The sequence below is a fragment of the Saccopteryx bilineata genome, chromosome 1 (genome assembly GCF_036850765.1).
Source record: "Saccopteryx bilineata isolate mSacBil1 chromosome 1, mSacBil1_pri_phased_curated, whole genome shotgun sequence".
In the NCBI taxonomy this organism is placed as follows: Eukaryota; Metazoa; Chordata; class Mammalia; order Chiroptera; family Emballonuridae; genus Saccopteryx; species Saccopteryx bilineata.
The window spans coordinates 221,877,916-221,898,478 of NC_089490.1; the positions used below are offsets into that span (position 1 = coordinate 221,877,916).

The 20,563-nt window shown below is 37.7% G+C and overlaps 1 protein-coding gene across 2 annotated transcripts in view; it reads left to right on the top strand.

The window, feature by feature from the left end:
• Window positions 1–18,026, top strand: part of EXO1 (exonuclease 1) — a 30,142-nt gene extending 12,116 nt beyond the window's left edge. For both annotated transcript variants that reach the window (XM_066236368.1, XM_066236376.1), the window contains 7 exons: window positions 434–621; window positions 1,254–1,350; window positions 4,050–4,275; window positions 7,611–7,857; window positions 9,193–9,922; window positions 14,251–14,447; window positions 17,447–18,026. In XM_066236368.1, coding sequence (XP_066092465.1) covers window positions 434–621; window positions 1,254–1,350; window positions 4,050–4,275; window positions 7,611–7,857; window positions 9,193–9,922; window positions 14,251–14,447; window positions 17,447–17,588 — 1,827 coding nt within the window. In that variant the 3' untranslated portion in view covers window positions 17,589–18,026. The remainder of the gene's footprint in view (window positions 1–433; window positions 622–1,253; window positions 1,351–4,049; window positions 4,276–7,610; window positions 7,858–9,192; window positions 9,923–14,250; window positions 14,448–17,446) is intronic.
• Window positions 18,027–20,563: the final 2,537 nt, after the last annotated feature.

A 20,563-nucleotide genomic window follows, 5' to 3' on the forward strand; every position in this document is an offset into this window, starting at 1 on the left:
AAGAATATTTATCTTAAAGTTACACTTGGCCGTATAGCTCAGTTAGTTGGAACGTTGTCCCAATACGCAGAGGTTATTGGTTCTACCTCAGGTCAGGGTACATACAGGAACAGATCGATATTTCTGTCTTTCCCCCTTCTCTCTAAAATCAGCACATAAAAAAAATAAGTTACACCTAGAAATAGAAACTTGATGGGCACTTTTCATTCTTTTGTTTTGTAGTAGAAAAAACAGAAAATACTGTTGTAGAGACTCAGAACTTTAAGTGATGTGACAGTTATGTTTGCTGGTAGAGGTTTTTAATGTTGATAAAAGCAATTGGTTTTTCTGTTTTCTCTCATCCTTCTCATGTAACCTGACTGGTCCTTGGGCCAGTGCATTCTGTATTCTTTATTTGCAGATAACTTGTAAATATTTTTGCATTTATTATTAGGTTATCAAGAAAATTGGACATTATCTCAAGATGAATATAACAGTATCAGAAGATTACATCAAAGGATTTATTCGGGCCAACAATACCTTCCTGTACCAGCTGGTCTTTGATCCCGTAAAGAGGAAGCTCACCCCTCTGAATGACTATAGAGATGACATTGACCCTGAAACGCTAAGCTACGCTGGGCAGTATCCTTTCTGAGCCAGAGTGGTGGAATCAGTAAAAAAAAAAAAAAAAAAGAAAAAACTCACTAATTGTTTTTTGCTTTCTTTTTCATAGTTAAATGTGTATTATTAATTTTAATTACCATGCTAATGAAAATTTAGAGCAACATGTTGTTTATAAATCTGAGGCTCATTTGTTATCACTTGCTGATTACTTAGACTGACTTGATAGGAACACACTGAGAGCAGTCACTTAAGAATCTATCCCAAAGGCAGCACGTAAGACTTACTAGAGGGCATTCTGGGCATGTGAGGACTCCAGCGGGGATGCCCTTCCCACAGCTACTGCCACATTGCCTTGGGCAGGACATAGCCCTGAGTCACTCAGGTGGGGACCAGGACTTTCTTGTCCGTCTCTCTTAAGAGGGAGTAGTGATGACTGCAGCTTTGCCTTTGAAAACAGCCAGCTCCTGTAGTGACAAACAGATGAGTAAATACTGTGGTTTCAGTAATGCTGAGTGTGGAAGTAAGTAGGGTCCTTGGAAGTTATAAACCTGAAAATTTTCTATGACAATAGAATATATTTTTCTATCTTAATACAGTGTTATTTCTTCAGTTCGTAATAGAAGTATTTTTCCTTAATTTTACCAACCTAGGTATATTGATAATTCTATAGCTCTTCAAATAGCACTTGGAAATAAAGATATAAATACTTTTGAACAGATCGATGACTACAATCCGGACACTGCTGTGGTAATATTTTACTGGCCTCCTTTCTCAAAGCACGTTTTAGTTGTGTCTCAGGAACTGTGACAAAAGGCAAATCTCTCTTTAGTAAACATCTGTAAGCATTTCTATATCCAGGCGCTTTGCAGAGTATAGATTGAGAACAACTTGATGCTAGAGAAAATATATCTCTTAGAACAGGGGTCCCCAAACTGCAGCCCCCTGAGGCCATTTATCCGGCCCCCACCGCACTTCGGGAAGGGGCACCTCTTTCATTGGTGGTCAGTGAGAGGAGCACATTGACTATCTCATTAGCCAAAAGCAGCCCCATAGTTCCCATTGAAATACTGGTCAGTTTGTTGATTTAAATTTACTTGTTCTTTGTTTTAAATACTGTATTTGTTCCCGTTTTGGTTTTTTTTTACTTTAAGATATGTGCAGCGTGCATAGGGATTTGTTCATAGTTTATTTTATAGTCTGGCCCTCCAACGGTCTGAGGGACAGTGAATTGACCCCCTGTGTAAAAAGTTTGGGGACCCCTGTCTTAGAACATCGGTATTTTGGTTAATTTCCTTAAATTAAAAAGTGACTGCATTGTATATTATCAAACCTCTAGACTTGAACATTTCATTTGACTGTACCAAGCATTTGATGCCTTTTTTTCTCATCTCACCCTGTTTGGCCTTTGTCATTTGGTATTGGTGAAGACCCAGACCTAGAAACACTTTTCTTGAGATTACCAGTTGGTTTTCACTCATTCATAGTTCAGCAAATATTTAATGAGCACCCCTGCTGTGTTCTTTAAACCCTTTCCTGTTTTCTTCTACTTTTTCCCAATTGTATATATCCCTTGTGGTACACTCTTCCACCATTCCCTTTTCTGTTCATATTTTTATTCAGACTGTTCTCTCTTCATTCATATTTACTCCAGCCCAATCTTTAGGCTGTGTGACATCCACATCATTCTAAGTGTCTTTTTTTTTTTTTTTTAACAGAAAGAGAGTCAGAGAGAGGGATAGATAGGGACAGACGGACAGACAGACAGGAACGGACAGAGATGAGAAGCATCAATCATCAGTTTTTCATTGCGACACCTTAGTTGTTCATTGATTGCTTTCTCATATGTGCTTTGACCATGGGCCTTCAGCAGACCTAGGAACCCCTTGCTCAAGCCAGCGACCTTGGGTCCAAGCTAGTGAGCTTTGCTCAAACCAGATGAGCCCGCGCTCCAGCTGGCGACCTCAGGGTCTCCAACCTGGTTCCTCCGCATCCCAGTCCCACATTCTATCCACTGTGCCATCGCCTGGTCAGGCCGAAGTGTCTCTTGAATCTCTACATTAATAACTTCTGGTAATCTTAAATCTCTCCACAATCAGAGTAAACCTCATTCCTCATCAACTTTCCCTAATAACATTTCTATCTGTTTTGTCTTTTTAGCACTAACTGCTATGTAATTTTCTAATTTTTCCCAAAAGAATATAGTCTTCATAAAGGCAGGGGTTTATGGTCTTTCATTGCTAAGTTCTTAGAAGCAGGGAATATATTTTATTTTTCTTTGTACCCTGGAACACTAGCTAAGCTAACTATGTTTAACATGCTTAATAAATGATTGGTAAAGGACTGAATTAATGAGCAAGGGTGAGAAGCATGGATTGGACTGGGAACTATGAGAAAGAAGAAACTGCCAACCGGTATGACAACCGAAAGAAGCAGAAGGACTTAGCAGTGAAAGCAAGCCTGCTTGTTGCTAGCACTTCTGGTCTGAGAGGATGAAAGAGATCATATCACTCAGTGTTTTTCAGCCACTGGTCCTTGGACTAGTTCACCAGAAATCTTTTGCCAGTCTGCAAAAGAGTTACCCACCCTGATGTTATATAAGGACTATAGACCTAGTAATCTTAGTTGAGTTCGCTTATGCTCTGTGTGATTTGTCCCTTAGCAGTCCCCTAAATAATTCTCCTGTTTTCACCGGTCCTCAAGTATAAAAAGGTTGAAAACTACTGATGTAACCGACATTCATTTACTCAACAAGTAAAGATGATTCCAAGTATGGGTTCAATATAAACTCATGTTTTGTAAACTAGATTGTTTTGATTTGACTCGACCAATTTCTAGAGGTGAGATAGTTGATTACTTCAAATACATAATTTTATGGTTTTAATCTTCAGGGACTTTGTAAAGGGCATGTAAATGATCATTTAGAGCAGCGGTTCTCAACCTCTGGGTTGAGACCCCAGCGGGGGTCGAAGGACCAAAACACAGGGATCACCTAAAGCCATCAGAAATACATATTTTATTTAAAGATGTATTGTATAATAAATATGTATTTTCCGATGGCTTTAGGCGACCCCTGTGTTTTGGTCGTTCGACCCCCGCTGGGGTCGCAACCCACAGGTTGAGAACCATTGATTTAGAGGCTTATTGCCAGGTGATTGTTAAACTAATTAGTACTGTGTATTGAAATAATCACTTAAACTTTAGAAGTACTCTTTTTTATTTATTAGAAGTGAGCTAACAAGGTCATTTGACCCTCATTAGAAGACAAACCTAAGAATACAAGACACACTTAACAGAAAAGTAGAAAACATTATTAGAGGACAGATATTTCTTCGAAAAGCTGTTCTTTTTAAGGGTAGTTTAACTACTTGCTTAAACTTTATGTTAATACAAAGAGACATAAAGTGACTATTTTTCTTAAAGTAATCTTTATTCTTTTACTATTTTAGCCTGCCCACTCAAGAAGTCATAGTTGGGATGACAAAATATGTCAAAAACCATCTAATGTTAATAGCATTTGGCATAGGAATTACTGCCCTAGACTTGAATGTAATATTATCCCAAATGCTACAAGACTGAAGGAAAATTCAAGTACTATGGGCATCGAACAGGTGATTAATACTAAAGGGTTAAATCTACCAAGGAAGCTGACCGTTGTGAAAAGACCAAGAAGTGGTATGTATTTTGTTTTTGTGAAATACATTGAGAATTGGTCACATTGAAGAAATCTTTGCTAAACCCAAGGTCACTAAGACTTTTCTCCTGTTTCTTTCAGGGCTTTTATGGTGTTAATGCTTATATAATATTTAGGCTTTTGATTCATTTTGAATTGATTTTTTTTTTTATGTGGTGTGAGGTTAGGATCCTGGTTCACTTTTTGTATATGGTAATTCAGTTTTCCCAGCAGCGTTTGTTAAAAGGATAGTCCTTTCCCTAGTGAATTGCCTCAGCACACTTTTTGGCAATCAGTTGACCATTATGCATGTGGCTCTGTCTCTGATCTCTTATGCGGTGCCATTGGTGTCTCTTCTGTCTTTATAATAGACACCCTGTGTCAATCACTGTAGCTTTATAGTCAATATTTAAATCAAGTAGTAGAGATCCCATAGGGTTTTTGAAAAATTGTTTTGGCTAGTTCTTTGTTCTGCACATTTCCATTTAAATCTTAGAATCAACTGCCAGTTTCTCTCTTTTATTAAAGCCTGCTGTGATTTTGATTGGGATTCCATTTACTCTGTAGATCAATTTGGGGACAGTTAACATCTGAACAATATTGAGTTTTCTGATCTATTTATTTAAGTCTAAGTTAAGTCTTCAGAACTTTATAATTTTCTCTGCACAGGGCTTGCACATCCATTATAAAATTTACCCCTATATTTAAATTTTTTGATGCTACTGTGAATGGTATTTTAATTTTAATTTCTAGTTAGTCATTGCTAGTATATAGAAAGAATTGATTTTTGTATTTAATATATCAATCTTGTATTCTGCAGCGTTGCTAAATCCACTTTTGTAGACTCTCTAGGTTTTTCCATATAAACAGTCGTGTTACCTACAGTGAAGACAGTCTTGGTTCTCCTTTTCCAGTCTGGATGCCTTTTCTTTCTTTCTCTTGCCTGCTGGAACCTCCAGTGCAATGTTGAATGAAGTGCTGAGAATGGAATACTAGGTATTGGGAAAAGTTTTGGGGTTTTTTCACCATAGAACATGTTTAGAAATAGAATAATTGTAATTTCTTTCTTCTTTCCCTCAAACAGCTGCATGAATGAATACAAGACTAACAACAAACAACAAAACAAAAGCCTTTGTAAATTTGTAGTTAATGCTTTTATTTTTTAAATTTAGGTATAGATTATACATGTCATGTTCAGCCAAAATGTCCTGATTCCATAGGAACCTAAATATTTTTCATGCTAATATCTCTGAACCATTGTTCCCACTCCAAAATAGGAATGAAATTGCCTGTTTCACAAATTTTTATGTATGTGTATGTATAAGATAATGTATGAAAAGTACATGTACATAGCAGGTGCACTAAACATGCTCGTTCCTTCCTGCCGTCCTGCCACCATCCACATGGCCTCTTCTTTTTATGTAGGGGCTTATTAGTACGTTATGTCAGACTATGCTCTTTTACATTACAACTTTGCAATGGCTTGTGTCCTCTGGGCGTACACAAACTCAAAAACAGAACAGCCTGAGTTGAATCCCTCTTTTAGGGACAGCCCTTAATGTACTTAGAGACAGTCATTGTGACCCTCCTTTATTTCTTTTCAAACTAAAGTTCCTTAGCTCTTCCAGGGCGAGATTAATTGTATAACTCTTACAGTGGGTGACTGTGAGGAGCTGTCCACTTACCACGGAGCACAGTCAGTTTTTAGAATTGTGACCCTATTTCAGTCCTTTATCCAGAGGCTGATTTTATCATTGCAGGTGAAGATAGTGTTGGCTTTTATTTGCATTCTTGTCATTTTGCTGGCATTTACTAAGCTTATAATCAAAATTCACCAGTTGCTGTTAAACCGGGTACAGTGATGCTTTTAAACTTAAATGCAGGTGAAATTATTCCCATTGAGGTCATCTGATTCATTTGTATTCTTGTCCTGCCCACTAATTCTTTTTGTTTTTGTTTTGAATATTTGTATATCTTCTCATATGGGTATTACATATGTTAGCTAGAAATTTGAGAAGTGTCACTTTCTATGTCTTAAAGTTTTGGTTAAAATGTGTTTGTGTAATAAAGTTGAACTGAATCAGAGCAACTATGGAAATCTAAAGCACTATGGAGAGGAGACCTCCTTTCACACTAATAATCGCCAATAGTCTTTCAGGGCTGTCCGACTTGCTGCTGATCCACAAACTAATATACAATAGATTGTAGGACAATACAAGGGACCCTGAGTGTCTCACTCAACTTGGGATATACTAAATTTATGGAATTCCCCAGAATAGCTACTCTAAGCTTATCATAGAAGGAAAGTGAGCTTAGTCTGGCATGGCTTCTTGTTGAAGAGCTCCTACAATGCCCAGGAGACAAAAATCAAATTTACTGCTCTATAGCTTTTTAAAATTGGAGGTATCATCTTGTTTCTTGTATTTTGGTGCCCTCAGCTATTTTACTGACTTTTCAGAGTGATGAGCATTTACTCCAGTGTGAATGGATGCTGCTCAGACTAAGAGTTAGTTGAGCTAATTTGAAGCTCCTTATTGCCATCTCTAGGTTCTGGCCTATCTCAGGCTGGAGCCTTTGTATTATTCAGTGTTTGATTTATTCTAATACCACAGAATACAATTGCCACACGCAGTCTCCTAGGGCCCCAGAGCTAGGTGGTGAGGTAAAAGCTACAGCGCAAATTACTGCTATCTGATAATCAACATATACCTCAAAAACTTTATCACATAGTGGTATATATAAATAGCTTCTGGTTTTACTGGAGCGTTTTTAAATCAAACACTAACCCTGGCCAGGTAGCTCAGTTGGTTAGAGAATTATCCCAATACATCAAGGTTGCAGGTTTGATCCCCCATCAGGGCACACACAAAAATCAATCAATGAATGCATAAATAAGTGAAAACAAATCAGTCTCTCTCCCTCTCTTCCCTTCCCTTTCTCCTCTCTCCTCTCTTTCAAATCAATAAATAAAAGCATTTTTAAAAATCAGACATTAATTCATTATATATATTTACATGTAAAGTCCCTTAAAATTGTTTTTTTTTCTCTTTATATTCAATATTACGCCTTTAGTATAATGAGTATATGACACTTACAGAATTGATTGTGTCCTGAAATTTTGGTTTAGATAGTTTCATGTAAAATTATACAAATAACTGATATTAAATCATGGAAATTGTGAAACACACCTATCCTTGGGTTTCCTTTCTGATGCATAGTTAAAAAAAGAAAAAAGAAAGACTTCATCCTAGGATCAAGGACAATGGACTGTGAAGTTAAAGCCAAATCTCTAACTGTATACAAATAAAGATTTATTGATAATTTTGTTTTTATTTAGAGGAGCTGTCAGAAGATGATCTGATAAATCAGTATTCTCTTTCATTTACAAAGAAGCCTAAGAGAAATAGCTGTAAAAATAATAAACCACTGAACTCTTCCAAAATGTTGATGTCTGATCTGGAAGATGGGACTACTATTAAAAAATGTTTAAGCACACCATCTACAACAAGAAATAAATTTGCAGTATTTTTGCAGAGAAGAAATGAAGAAAGTGGTGCAGTTGTGGTCCCAGGGACCAGAAGCAGGTATGGTTATTTCTCTAGAATGCTATTTATTGTATTACATACTGAAATGTATTTTAATTGGCTTAAATAAACTTTGAATCTAGTTGGGGAAGGGGTGGAAGGACCTGACTTAATCTAGTTACATACAGTTTTTGTCATATCTTGTCTTAGTTCCAGCCCAAATGCACAGCTTTTCCTTGAACTTCTGCTACTTTTTTTTTTTAAGTGAGAGGGGGAGAGAGAGAGACAGAAAGGAAGAGAGATGATATCCATCAACTTATAGTTGCGTCACTTCAGTTATGCATTAATTGTTTCCTCATATGTGCCTTGATGGGCGTTGGGGGCATTCAGGTTGAGCCAGTGACCCCTTGCTCAAGTCAGCGACCTTGGACTTCAAACCAGTGACCTTTGGGCTCAAGCCAGTGACCTGGAGTCATGTCTATGATCTCACGCTCAAGACAATGACCCCACACTCAAGCTGGATGAGCCCACACTCAAGCCAGTGACCTCAGGCTTTTGAACCTGGGTCCTCGGTGTCCCAGGCCAACACTATCCACTGCACCACTGCCTGTTCAGGGCAATAAGTTTTTTTATGTTGCATATTTCTATATCTGTTTTAAGTATTCAGCTATCAGCTATCAGCGCTATGTTAGCCACTATTTTAGTATTATGGAGGATACAAAGTCATGGACAATACCTGTCCACAGGGAGCTAATAGTCTGTTTCAAGTTAAAAAGGTTAAAGAATATTTGCATAATGATTAGGTATATATAAAATACATATGCTCCAAACATATATATATAGATGACTGCTTTTAGATAACCCTAAACATTATTGTATAAATAAAATTTCTGAATGTGTGATTGGCATAATCCATATTGAACTGACAAGTTCTATTTTGTCTTTATTTATGAAATTATGTATTAATGAGATTTTTGTTTTAAAAAAAGAAACTGGGTCTGACGAGGCTGTGGCACAGTGGATAGAGCATCGGACTGGGATGCAGAGGACCCAGGTTCGAGACCCCAAGGTCGCTAGCTGGAGTGCAGGCTCATCTGGTTTGAGCAAAGCTCACCAGCTTGGACCCAAGGTCGCTGGCTTGAGCAAGGGGTTCCCCGGTCTGCTGAAGGCCCATGGTCAAGGCACATATGAGAAAGCAATCAATGAACAACTAAGGTGTCGCAATGAAAAACTGATGATTGATGCTTCTCATCTCTGTCTGTCCCTATCTATCCCTCTCTCTGACTCTCTCTGTCTCTGTTAAAAAAAAAAAAAAGAAACGGCCATATTCTGGAGTTTATCACCTTGTGAGAAAACTAAAATACTTATGCTTTCTTTCTCTTTTTTTTCTGTTAGGTTTTTTTGCAATTCTCTAGATTCTGTGGACTGTGTATTAAAGAAAGCAAGCAGCCAGCCTCTAGATGAAACTGCTGTCACAGATAAAAAGACCAATCTAAATGAATCAGATTGTCTAGAGGACACGAAGCCAGTTGATCTAAGTGAATCAGATTATTTAGAGGACACGAAGCCAGTTGATCTAAATGAATCAGATTATCTAGAGGACAAGAAACTAGCTGATCTAAATGAATCCAGTTATCCAAAGGACAAGAAGCCGGTTGATCTAAGTGAATCAGATTATCTAGAGGACAAGAAGCTGGTTGATAGGATTATAGCTCATAATTCAAGTGATCGGATTCCAGATGATGTGACTGTAATTGCTGATGAAGAATCTCTATCTTTTAATAAGACCAGAGAATTCACAAGGACCATTTCACCACCCACTTTGGGTTCACTAAGAAGTTGTTTTAGTTGGTCTGGAAGTCTTCAAGACTTTTCAAGAACTCCGAGCCCCTCTCCACGCACAGCATTGCATCAGTTCCGAAGAAAGAGTGATTCCCCCCGCTCTGTGCCTGAGAATAAGATGTCTGATGTATCTCAGGTAAAGAGTGGTGAGCCAGATGGTGAAGCACATCCCTTACATGAAGTGGGTTGCTCCTCACAGTCACAGGAAAGTGTAGAATTATCACCACACAGCTTAAGTACATCAAAACTTTCTCAGCCTTCTAGTAAGGAATTCAATTCAAAGGTAAGTTACATTATGAAACCTGCGTTTTAAAATCTATGTGAAACAAAATAGGATATCATATTTTGAGAAAATATGATATCATATTTATCATATAATTGAGAAAAGTTTTTTACATTATGGGAATGATTGGTTCTTAATTATTCATTCTAGATCTTACTTTGTAGAAAATTGACATTTTATTCATCAGAAGGAATTCGTTATATTTTTAATATTTTAAACTCTTGTACATTTAATCTAACTATATTTTTTGAAACACTGTGTGTTCCAGTAGGTGTCTCAAGTTGTAAAACATGAAGACCTAAGCAGAATGATAAGCTAGCTATGAGATGGAAAGTTGTTATAAATTTTTTTTTAATTTATTCATTTTAGAGAGGAGAGAGAGAAAGAAAGGGGGGAGGAGCAGGAAGCTTCAACTCCCATATGTGCCTTAGACCAGGCAAGTGCAGGGTATTGAACCGGCAACCTCAGCATTCCAGGTCGATGCTTTATCCACTGCGCCACCACAGGTCAGGCAAGTTGTTATAAATTTAATACTTATTTCTTAATTTACTCTTGAATTTAGAGAACATATAAAACATTATAAGGAAATGGCTCCAGTAAGGTGATGTGGTGTCCGTCTTAAGTTTTAGTACTGTAGAAGTATATTCATTTATTCTTGCTAAGCTGCACCTTTATAACATACAGAAACAAGTGACTTTATATTATTTTGTTTTAAATTAATAAAAGCATCCTAACCATTTTTTATTTACAAAATACCTTTTAGTCTGACTTAAATAAGATCACAACCCTAAATAAGTACTGTTCATAAGACCCAGTGATATATTTTAAAATGACATGATAATATAATAGGCTTTTTTCAGATCTTTGTGTTATCTCAGCATACTTCAATATCTCAATTTGAGATATCTCAAATAGCGTATTTCAATATAACATACTTTATTTTATATCTACTGTAAAATTACCAAGTTATAAGAACAATCACAGCCTTGGTGGTATTTGACAGAATTTGACGTTTGGTAATCCTGAATATTGAACAGCATCTAACCAGTTAGTATAGCTTATATTTATCATAAGGAAAATATTTAAGTTCCTAAAGGAAGCTTGAGTTGTATTTGGACTCAAATTGAAGAAAAGAACCAAGTTAAAATGTATGAAAAAGCTGTTTTGACTTGGAAAATACCAAAATCAGTGAATAGATACAAATCCTGACTCTGTCCCTTGAGGAGTTTCTAGGTTTTAGAGTAGGCTGAACCAAGCTCGGGACTGCACTTCAGACTTTTGCTGTTCTTTCCCTTTCACTCACTTGGCTTTGGTCCTTCCAGACTATTCTAGAAGACTTTCTGTTTCTTTTCATGTGCTCCTCCAGTTTAAGGTCATCTTTCTCATTTCTCACTCCATGCTGCATTTTCTCTTGGCTCCATTAGGGTGCCACCACAGTTACTTGCTCTGGAACATCTTTCATGAAACACCACAGTCTATTTGTGAGGGTCCTTCTCAGTCTGCTGAGCTCTTTGGGGGCATTCCTTTCCCTTTTTCCAGCGGAAAGCTCTGTTTTAACTTCCTTTGTAAGCTTTTAGCCATGTGTAACTAAGAATTCTGACCATCTCACAAGCTGTTGGTTTGTCATGCTGACGGAACTCTCATATTTTTGCTCTGGGTTAACCATTTGTTGTAGTAATCAGTTAGAGAAACATGAATCCTCTCCCCTCACCAAAAAGACAAAATAACCAGAAGTTATTACATCATCTTTGGCTTCCAGATACAACCAATTCCTGTTAGGATAAATGAACACTGGATAGCTTGTCTTTGATTCAGGAGATGTTTTAGAAAGTCACCATGCCCTCGGGGCTTTGAGAATAGTGTTGACTGACTGAAGAGAATGTTTCTCTATTGCAGATTCCGTTCGTTAGCCATTCATAGAATGCAGCAACCGTATTTTCTGTGTGTGTTGAGTTCATCTTAGGAACTTACTCATGATCTTTATTTTAAGAAATGGTTTAGCCGTGAGTCAACACTGCTCTTCGCTATGAATGAAGAATAGTTTCTATAAGTTACAATCTGAGATAATGGAGTATTTTTCACTTTTTTTTAAAACTTTTTTTTTTTTTAACAGAGACAGAGTCAGAGAGAGGGATAGACAGGGACAGAGAGATGAGAAGCATCAATCATTAGTTGCAACACCTTAGTTGTTCATTGACTGCTTTCTCATATGTGCCTTGACCGTGGGCCTTCAGCAGACCACGTAACCCCTTGCTTGAGCCAGCAACCTTGGGTCCAAACTGGTGAGATTTTGCTCAACCAGATGAGCCCACACTGAAGCTGGCGACCTCGGGGTCTCGAACCTGGGTCCTTCTGCATCCCAGTCCGACGCTCTATCCATTGCGCCACTGCCTGGTCAGGCTCTCTTTTTTTAAAACTATATAATACTGTGTAGAATCCCATGATAAATATTAAAAGAAAATCCTCATGAAAATTGCAGAAATGTAAAGTCTTCTAAATTCCCATTCGTTGTCCTTCCTATTTGACTTTAGTCAGAATACAGATTATTCTGTTTTGAGAAAGTCTTACATAATGGGGTAGGTGTGTAGAGCGTAGATCTAACAGTCATTGCTCAAGGTATCTGCATTTGATATGGTACTTTGTACTTGAAAGTAGATGCCTTTTTTCTCCTTTGTTGAACATGTTACACAATTAAGAGATGAACTATACTAATTTACTACTTTGTAGCTAGTGGTTTATGAATTCGTACTGTTACCCAGTCTTGCTTAAGAAACTTACTGAATTTTAGCATTTTGGCCAGCCTCTGAAACAATGCAGGAAAGCCTCAATTTTAAATATGTACTTTATTTTATAGAATTTATTCTCCAGCTAAAACATCTTGCTAGCTTCTTCAATGCAACTTGCTGTGAGACTGGCAAAGCTCATGCTTTGCAAACTAGGTTCATTTTTTTTTTTATTCTATCCCTAGCTTTTATACTTTCTTTTCTGAGAAATTATTTTATTTTCATTGATTTTCTCATTTTACTTTTTGTTGAATTTTTGTTGTCAAAATTCCATTGTAAAAATCTAATTTTATTTTACTTTTTGGTCTGGGGGATCTAGGAATCTGATTGCAAGTTTAAGTCACTTTATAATCAGGGCAATCAGAGATCCACACTACAATTATCTCAGTTTTCAAAAAAAGACACACTTCTAAAGAACAAGGTAAAACATTTTTTTTAATTTTAGAAGCAGTGTATTATCATTACCAGAGAGATATAAGTGCAATTAAAAATTAAAATTCTTATTTTATTTATACTGTCTACCAGCTTTATAAATTTTAAAGCCTTATTTTATATACCTTACTGTTACTATCCTAAAAAAAAAACACTAGCACTTTAATGGCCCCATTTTTCACCTAATAAAAATCAACCCTTTGGTGGAAATAACCTAAATGTCAAGAATAAATGTCAATTTACTCTTTAAGTAAATTGTGGCACTTTTATACAGTGGAAGAACAGGTGACCTATCCAAAACAAAATTTAGTTCTGTGTGTGAAATAGAAAAATCTCCAACATAGATAAAATCACGATGTATTAAGTGAACCCTGGCCAGGTGGCTCAGTGGATAAAGTGTCAGCCAGCACACCCAGGTCATAGGTTCAATCCCTAGTCGGGGCGCCTACGAAAAGCAAAGAATGGAACAACTAAGTGAAACAACAATTTGATGCTTCTGTCTCCCTCCCTTATCCTCTCTTTGTTTCTCTCTCCCTTCCTCTATCTCTCTGTTAAATCAATGGGGAAAAAAAAGTTAAAGAAAAGATATTGAGAAAAACAAAGTCACAATAGTGTGTATTATACTGCCGTGTGTGTGTGCGCACACATGCGTGTGCACATGTACAGTAGCCCCCTTATCTATGGTTTTACTTTCTGCAGTTCATTACCCATCTGAAAATATTAAATGGAAAATTACAGAAATAAACAATTCATAAGTTTTGAATTTCATGTCATGTTCTAAGTAAATGATGAAATTTCATGTCGTCCCATTCCATCACACCTGGGACATGAGTTTCCCCTTCGCTTAGTATATCCATGCCGCACACACTACCCACCCTCTGTTGCTTAGCAGCCGTGTCCATTATCAGATCGACTGTCATGTTATCTTAGTGCTTGTATTCAAGTCACTCTTATTTTACTTAATAATGGCCCCAAAGCAGCGTGGTGTTGCTACTACTGCAATTCAGATATGCTAAAGAGCACATTTGTTCTGGGAATATAAAGAATAGTTTGGAATGAACTAAAGACAGTCGCTTTAACAGAATAGTATTAAAAGGAGCATTTTCTCTTCAGGCTTCTGGGCTGTATAAATCTAGTTCTGTGGACAGTCTTTCTACAACCAAGATCAAACCTCTAGTACCTGCCAGAGTCAGTGGACTGAGCAAGAAGCCAGCAAGTGCCCAGAAGAGAAGACATCATCACAATGCTGAGAACAAGCCAGGGTTGCAAATAAAAATCAATGAGCTCTGGAAAAATTTTGGATTTAAAAAGTGAGTTGTCTTGTTACTTACTCTAAAATAGATTAAATTATTTTCTTCTGTGATTTCAGTCATTCTCCAAACTATTTTCATGTGAATCAATTTCTTTTCCTCATCTCTCAGGACTTTAATGAGAGTAAAATTGTTTAAGATGTGAGGGGTGTGAAGTTGATGGTCTTCCTGGATTTAAAGCAGTTTATTTTCCTAAATTTCACATCTGAAATGAGAGGAAATCATTGAATGTATGTGATGAATTGGCCAGATTTCTAATGTATCTGGCTAACACTGCTTTAAATGAATTGACCCTGCGTATATCTACATTTATTTGAACTACAGTACTTCTGTTAGACTACAAAATTAGTGACAGTGTAACACTGATTTATTTTCTTGGGTTTTCTTACATTTTTATTGTTCTTAATAAAGTGAATGTGCTAAGAATGAAAGAAGAAAACTTACTTGGGTGTGATAGGATTAAACCTTACCTAATAGAAATGTCACAATCAGGTGAAGTGGAAACACTTTGGAAATGAGTACCGTATTTTCCCATGTATTATATGCACCCTTTTTCAAAATGTTTGGGATCTAAAAACTGGGTGTGTCTTAGACAGGGGTTGTAGATTTTTTACTTGCATTTCCCGCTTTTTCGTGCTTGTCTTTTTTCATATTTTGGGCCCCAAAATTAAGGTGTGTCTTATATGTTGGAGCATCTTATACATGTGGAAATACAGCAAGTGCTGGACAGTGTTTTTTTGGTTTGTTTTTTGCATTGTGTAAAGTTGAGGATTAAACCACATAGCAGTAGTTCTCCAACTTTTTGCCTTTAGGAACTCTTTATACTCTTAAAAGTTATTGAGGACCCTGAAATACTTTGCTTTATGTGTGTTACATCTGTCAACATTTAACCATTTTAGAAATTTTGTTTTTTATTTTTATACAGAGAGAATCAGAGAGAGATAGATAGGGACAGGCAGACAGGAACAGAGAGAGATGAGAAGCATCAATCATCAGTTTTTCGTTGCTACACCTTAGTTGTTCATTGAGTGCTTTCTCATATGTGCCTTGACCGTGGGCCTTCAGCAGACCGAGTAACCCCTTGCTCGAGCCAGCGACCTTGGGTCCAAGCTGGTGAACCTTGCTCAAACCAGATGAGCCCGCGTTCAAGCTGGCGACCTCAGGGTCTTGAACCTGGGTCCTCCGTATCCCAGTCTGACGCTCTATCCACTGCACCACCGCCTGATCAGGCTAACCATTTTAGAAATTAAAATGGACACTTTAAAAATATTTATTTAGGCCCTTACCGGTTTCTTCAGTAGTAGAGCATTGGCCCAGCGTGTGGAAGTCCCAGGTTCGATTCCTGGCCAGGGCTCACAGGAGAGGCATCCATATCTGCTTCTCTACCCTCCCCCTCTCCTTTCTCTTTGTCTCTCTTCTCCTCCTGCAGCCCAGGCCCCATTGGAGCAGAGTTGACCCCAGCACTGATGTTGGCTCCATGGCCTCTGCCTCAGGTGCTAGAATAGCTCTGGTTGGAATGGAACAACACCCCAGATGGGAAGAGCATCACCCCCTAGTGGGCATGCCGGGTGGATCCTGGTCGGGCGCATGCAGGAATCTGTCTCTCTGCCTCCCCACTTTTCACTTTAGAAAAATACAAAAAAGTGTGTGTGTGTGTGTGTGTGTGTGTGTGTGTTATAATAATCAGCTCATTAAATGTTAAAATCAATAGTATATTTTTATTAAAAAAAATAGCTCTTTTGCAAAAGCAGTGAGAAGAGTGACATTGTTTTACATTTTTGCAAATCTTACTGTCTGGTTTAATATAACTGTGCTGGGTTCTTAATCTGCTTTGTGTCTGGTCTGCCATGGCATGTTGATTCGGTTGAAGTATATGAAGAAAATTGGTCCCACACCTATTTGGAGCTTGAAAAGGTATATTATAATAGCCTTCTTATTTCACTATACATTTTTTGTTTTGATTTTACATCAAATTCAACAAGCAGTAGTTTTTAAAGGTAAGTTGCAGGGCAGACTGTGAAACACTATCAGACTTTCCGTGCTCTCATCACACTGTGGTACATTGGTCCACATTGTACAGTGAATGTGCCTTTACTAGTGCTTGATTTCATAACCTGAATTGATCATTTGGAAATGCCATGCTTATTTTTCAAATATTGACACATTTCATTATACAGCATTGAAAAAGAACAATCTTTTCATCATAGTCCATGAGTATTTACTCGGAAGTTGTCAAGTGGCAAATTCAAGTTTTCCCAAATTCAGATTTCCACTTGAAAGCTTAAATGTTATAATTGACAACACCTACTTTTTTAAGTTGCTTTCTTTGAAATAACAGTCTCCCTTTGTTCATGTTAGAGCAACCCTTTGCCAAATACCTAAATTTGAATAACAATAGCTTTACCTTGAGAGTTAACTCAAGGTTCTTTGACTTGAGATAACTGTCTGCAACAAAAGTCGGTGTTGGACAGAAGTGCCCTTTTTGTCACAGAATATTAAAAAGCTGAGCAGCTTGAGATTTAATTAAATTAGTGGTTTTTTACTGCTTTGTCGAGAATGTTCTTAGGTGAAACTAGCTTTTTTTTTTTTTAACTATAAGTACGAGGAGGTGGAGAATAAAAATACCCACTACCAGCAAAAAAAATCCCCCCCACACACACAAAACAGGAGAGAGTTAAAAGTAGGGCTGAAACATTTGTTCATGCCTCGCTTATATTGGTTTTTAGCAAGACTTGAGAAAGATGCTGAGGAGAAAAGAAATAGGTTCTTTATTGAAATCATTCTGCCTTAGCTAGTATATCTATATTAGTGACCTAGCACCTCCTTTGAAAGGTAATTTAGAAAGCAGGAAGGGACACTGAAGCAGGTTTTATAGGATACTCTTAGAGAACTTGAATGTGCCTATAGTGGATTGAGCAAATTACACAATAGGGTGTCTTGTCCTCTTTGTATACTGCTGTTTTATACAGGTAAATCATCCATTTTATTCTATTTTGCAGAGATTCTGAAAAGGTCCCTTCTTGTAAGAAGCCAGATCCCCTGTCTCCTGTCAAAGATAATATCCAACTAACTCCAGAAACAGATGAAGATATATTGAACAAACCTGAATGTATGTGTGTTCAGAGAGCAATATTCCAGTAAACAGTAAACACACACAGCTGGGAAGCTATTGTCTGCAGGAGACTTTCTGTCAGTTTGAAATCTTGTTTGAAAATCAGTTACCAGTCTGATTTATTCTTAGATTGATGCCATTTTTTTAAAATAGAGTACATTTTGTAAATTAACTATGTCACTGTTTCTTTTGTTCAGCTTTTTATGTTTTCATAAGAAGCTAACTAGAGAAATTATTTTGACAGGTGTTCAATGTTTTCATGTTAATTAGTCTACTGGAATTTATAAAAATTTACTCTAAAGATTTCTGATATATTATCAAACGCAAGGATGGTAAATGGAATACCACAATTCTGTAATTATTTTATCCTATAGGAAATCACTGTATATCTCACAAGCTTTAAATTTTTCCACCCGCCTCTTCTATCTTTTAAGATTGAATTGAAAATAAAGTTGTTGGGCCCTGGCTGGGTAGCTCATTTGGTTGGAGTGTCATCCCAAGGTTGTGGGTGCAATCTCTGATCAGGGCACACAGGAGAAGCTACCATTGACTTCTCCACCCCTCCCCTTCTCATTTCTCTCTCTTTCTCTCTCTCTTTCCATCTCCCACATATGCACTCCTCCTCCTTCTCCCACAGCCATGGCTTAATTGGAGCAAGTTGGCCCTGGGCACTGAGGAAGGCTCCATGGCCTCTGCCTCAGGTACGAAGAAGAGCTCAGTTGCTGAGCGATGGAGCAATGTCCCAGATGGGCAGAGCATCGATCGCCCCGTAGAGGGCTTACCGGGTGAATTTCGGTCAGGTTGACGGTGAAAGTTGAGCCTTAATGTGAAAGAAACTACTGAATATCCTTAAACTTCAAAATAGCCTATTTTTTTAATATATTATTTGAAGTACAAACTAGAAATTTCTTAACATATTTAAAACTAGTGTCGTAGGTGTGATGTAAGATACTAAAATTGCCAAGTCTATAGTGTGTACAGCAGAGAAGTAGGTGCGTTCAAAGAGAAGCTTCTGTGTATGTGGAGATCTGATGTGCAGTAAAGGAATGATGAAAGTAAGAAAAGGACAGGGACCCAAGAGTATTTTAATTTCTAAATGAGATAATAGAGGACTGTCGGTTAAAGAGGTCAGTATGAAACAAAGAACAACATTGTAAGAAACAGCATAAAAAATTAAAAAGAACCCAATCTGAAAAATAATCCAAAGAAAAGCAAATTTTATTTTCAAGTCTGCACCACTGGATAGCAAATTAAAAACCTGTGGACAGCCTGACAGGCAGTGGTGCAGTGGATAGAGTGTCGGACTGGGATGCGGAAGGACCCAGGTTTGAGACCCCGAGTTCGCCAGCTTGAGCACGGGCTCATCTGGTGTGAGCAAAAAGCTCACCAGCTTGGACCCAAGGTTGCTGACTCGAGCAAGGGGTCACTCGGTCTGCTGAAGGCCCACGGTCAAGGCACATATGAGAAAGCAATCAATGAACAACTAAGGTGTTGCAACTAAAAACTGATGGTTGATGCTTCTCCTCTCTTTCCGTTCCTGTCTGTCTGTCCCTGTCTATTCCTCTCTCTGACTCTCGCTCTGTCTCTGAAATAAATAAATAAAAATTAAAAAAAAAAGAAAGAAAACCTGTGGACATTACAACACACCTAGGTGTCATGGTGTCCTGGAATCCCAAAATACAAGTGGTGGATGAAGACACTACCAGCAGCCATAAGACCCCATCCCATGAAGGTACTGGCATCTGTTCAGGAGCAGAGGAATGGAGCAGGAGGACATCTATCTACCGGACCCTAAGAACTTTTTAGAATAACCACCGAAATGAAGAGCAGGCAAAGCAGGAAATAGCACTGCAAACAGGCTTTGCCCTTCCTGATGGTGTGTGAGTGCAGGAGGTTGAAGGTAGTGTCTGAAGGACTGAAGCTATCTAGTTTAAATGAATTATTGAAGCTGACTTGCTAACCCTCCCTTCTAGGGGAGGGTCCTTTCTGGAAGTTAAACCAAAATCTAGCAGGACAGACACTAGAGACAGAGATTAAAGTAGAACACCCTGTTCTTGAACACAAAGTTCTAAAAGCTCCTATGGCCCATGCTTTCTTCTTAACCCTTTGAGTGGTGAGTTTTTTCATGCTCACTGACCCTCAGGAGTGAGTTTTTTTTTTTTTAATGAAATTACAATAGTTACAATTTTATTAACTTAAAATGTTTGATAACCAATTTATGGAAACAAGAAGAACATACACTTGCATTTTTTTTTTAATTTTTTCAGTGAAAGAGAGAGGGATAGACGGGGACAGACAGGAACAGAGAGATGAGAAGCATCAATCATCAGTTTTTCATTGGGAGACCTTAGTTCATTGATTGCTTTCTCATATGTGCCTTGACCACAGGCCTCCTGCAGACAGAGAACCCCTTGCTCGAGCCAGCAACCTTGGGTCCAAGCTGGTGAGCTTTGATCAAACCAAATGAGCCCATGCTCAAGCTGGTGACCTCGAGATCTCGAATCTGGGTCCTCTGCATCCCAGTCCGACGCTCTATCCACTGCACCACCACCTGGTCAGGCTACACTTGCCTTTTTTTAATGTTGCCTTACACATTTTTAAAACAATTTTTGTAGGATTGTACTCTGGATGGTCAGGAGGCACAAGGAAGTACATGAATGTTTTTACTACTCAAAGGGTTAAAGTTAAAATAATTTTACAGTTGTTCCTCATCTATCTGGAGGTTAGGTTCCCGAACCCCTGCAATAGGCAAAAATCCACGAAGTAGTGAACTTACATTTATTTTATTATTTATATTCAATATATATATTAAGGCTTTATAAACCTTCCCCATACTCTTATAAACCTTTCCCACAGTTACTAACCTCTCCCACACTTACTTCCTATGCTTTTAAACACTGTCTATACTCTTAAACCTACATAATTTTAACAACATAATTTTTTTTTTTTTTTACAGAGACAGGGACAGACAGACAGGAATGGAGAGAGATGAGAAGCATCAATC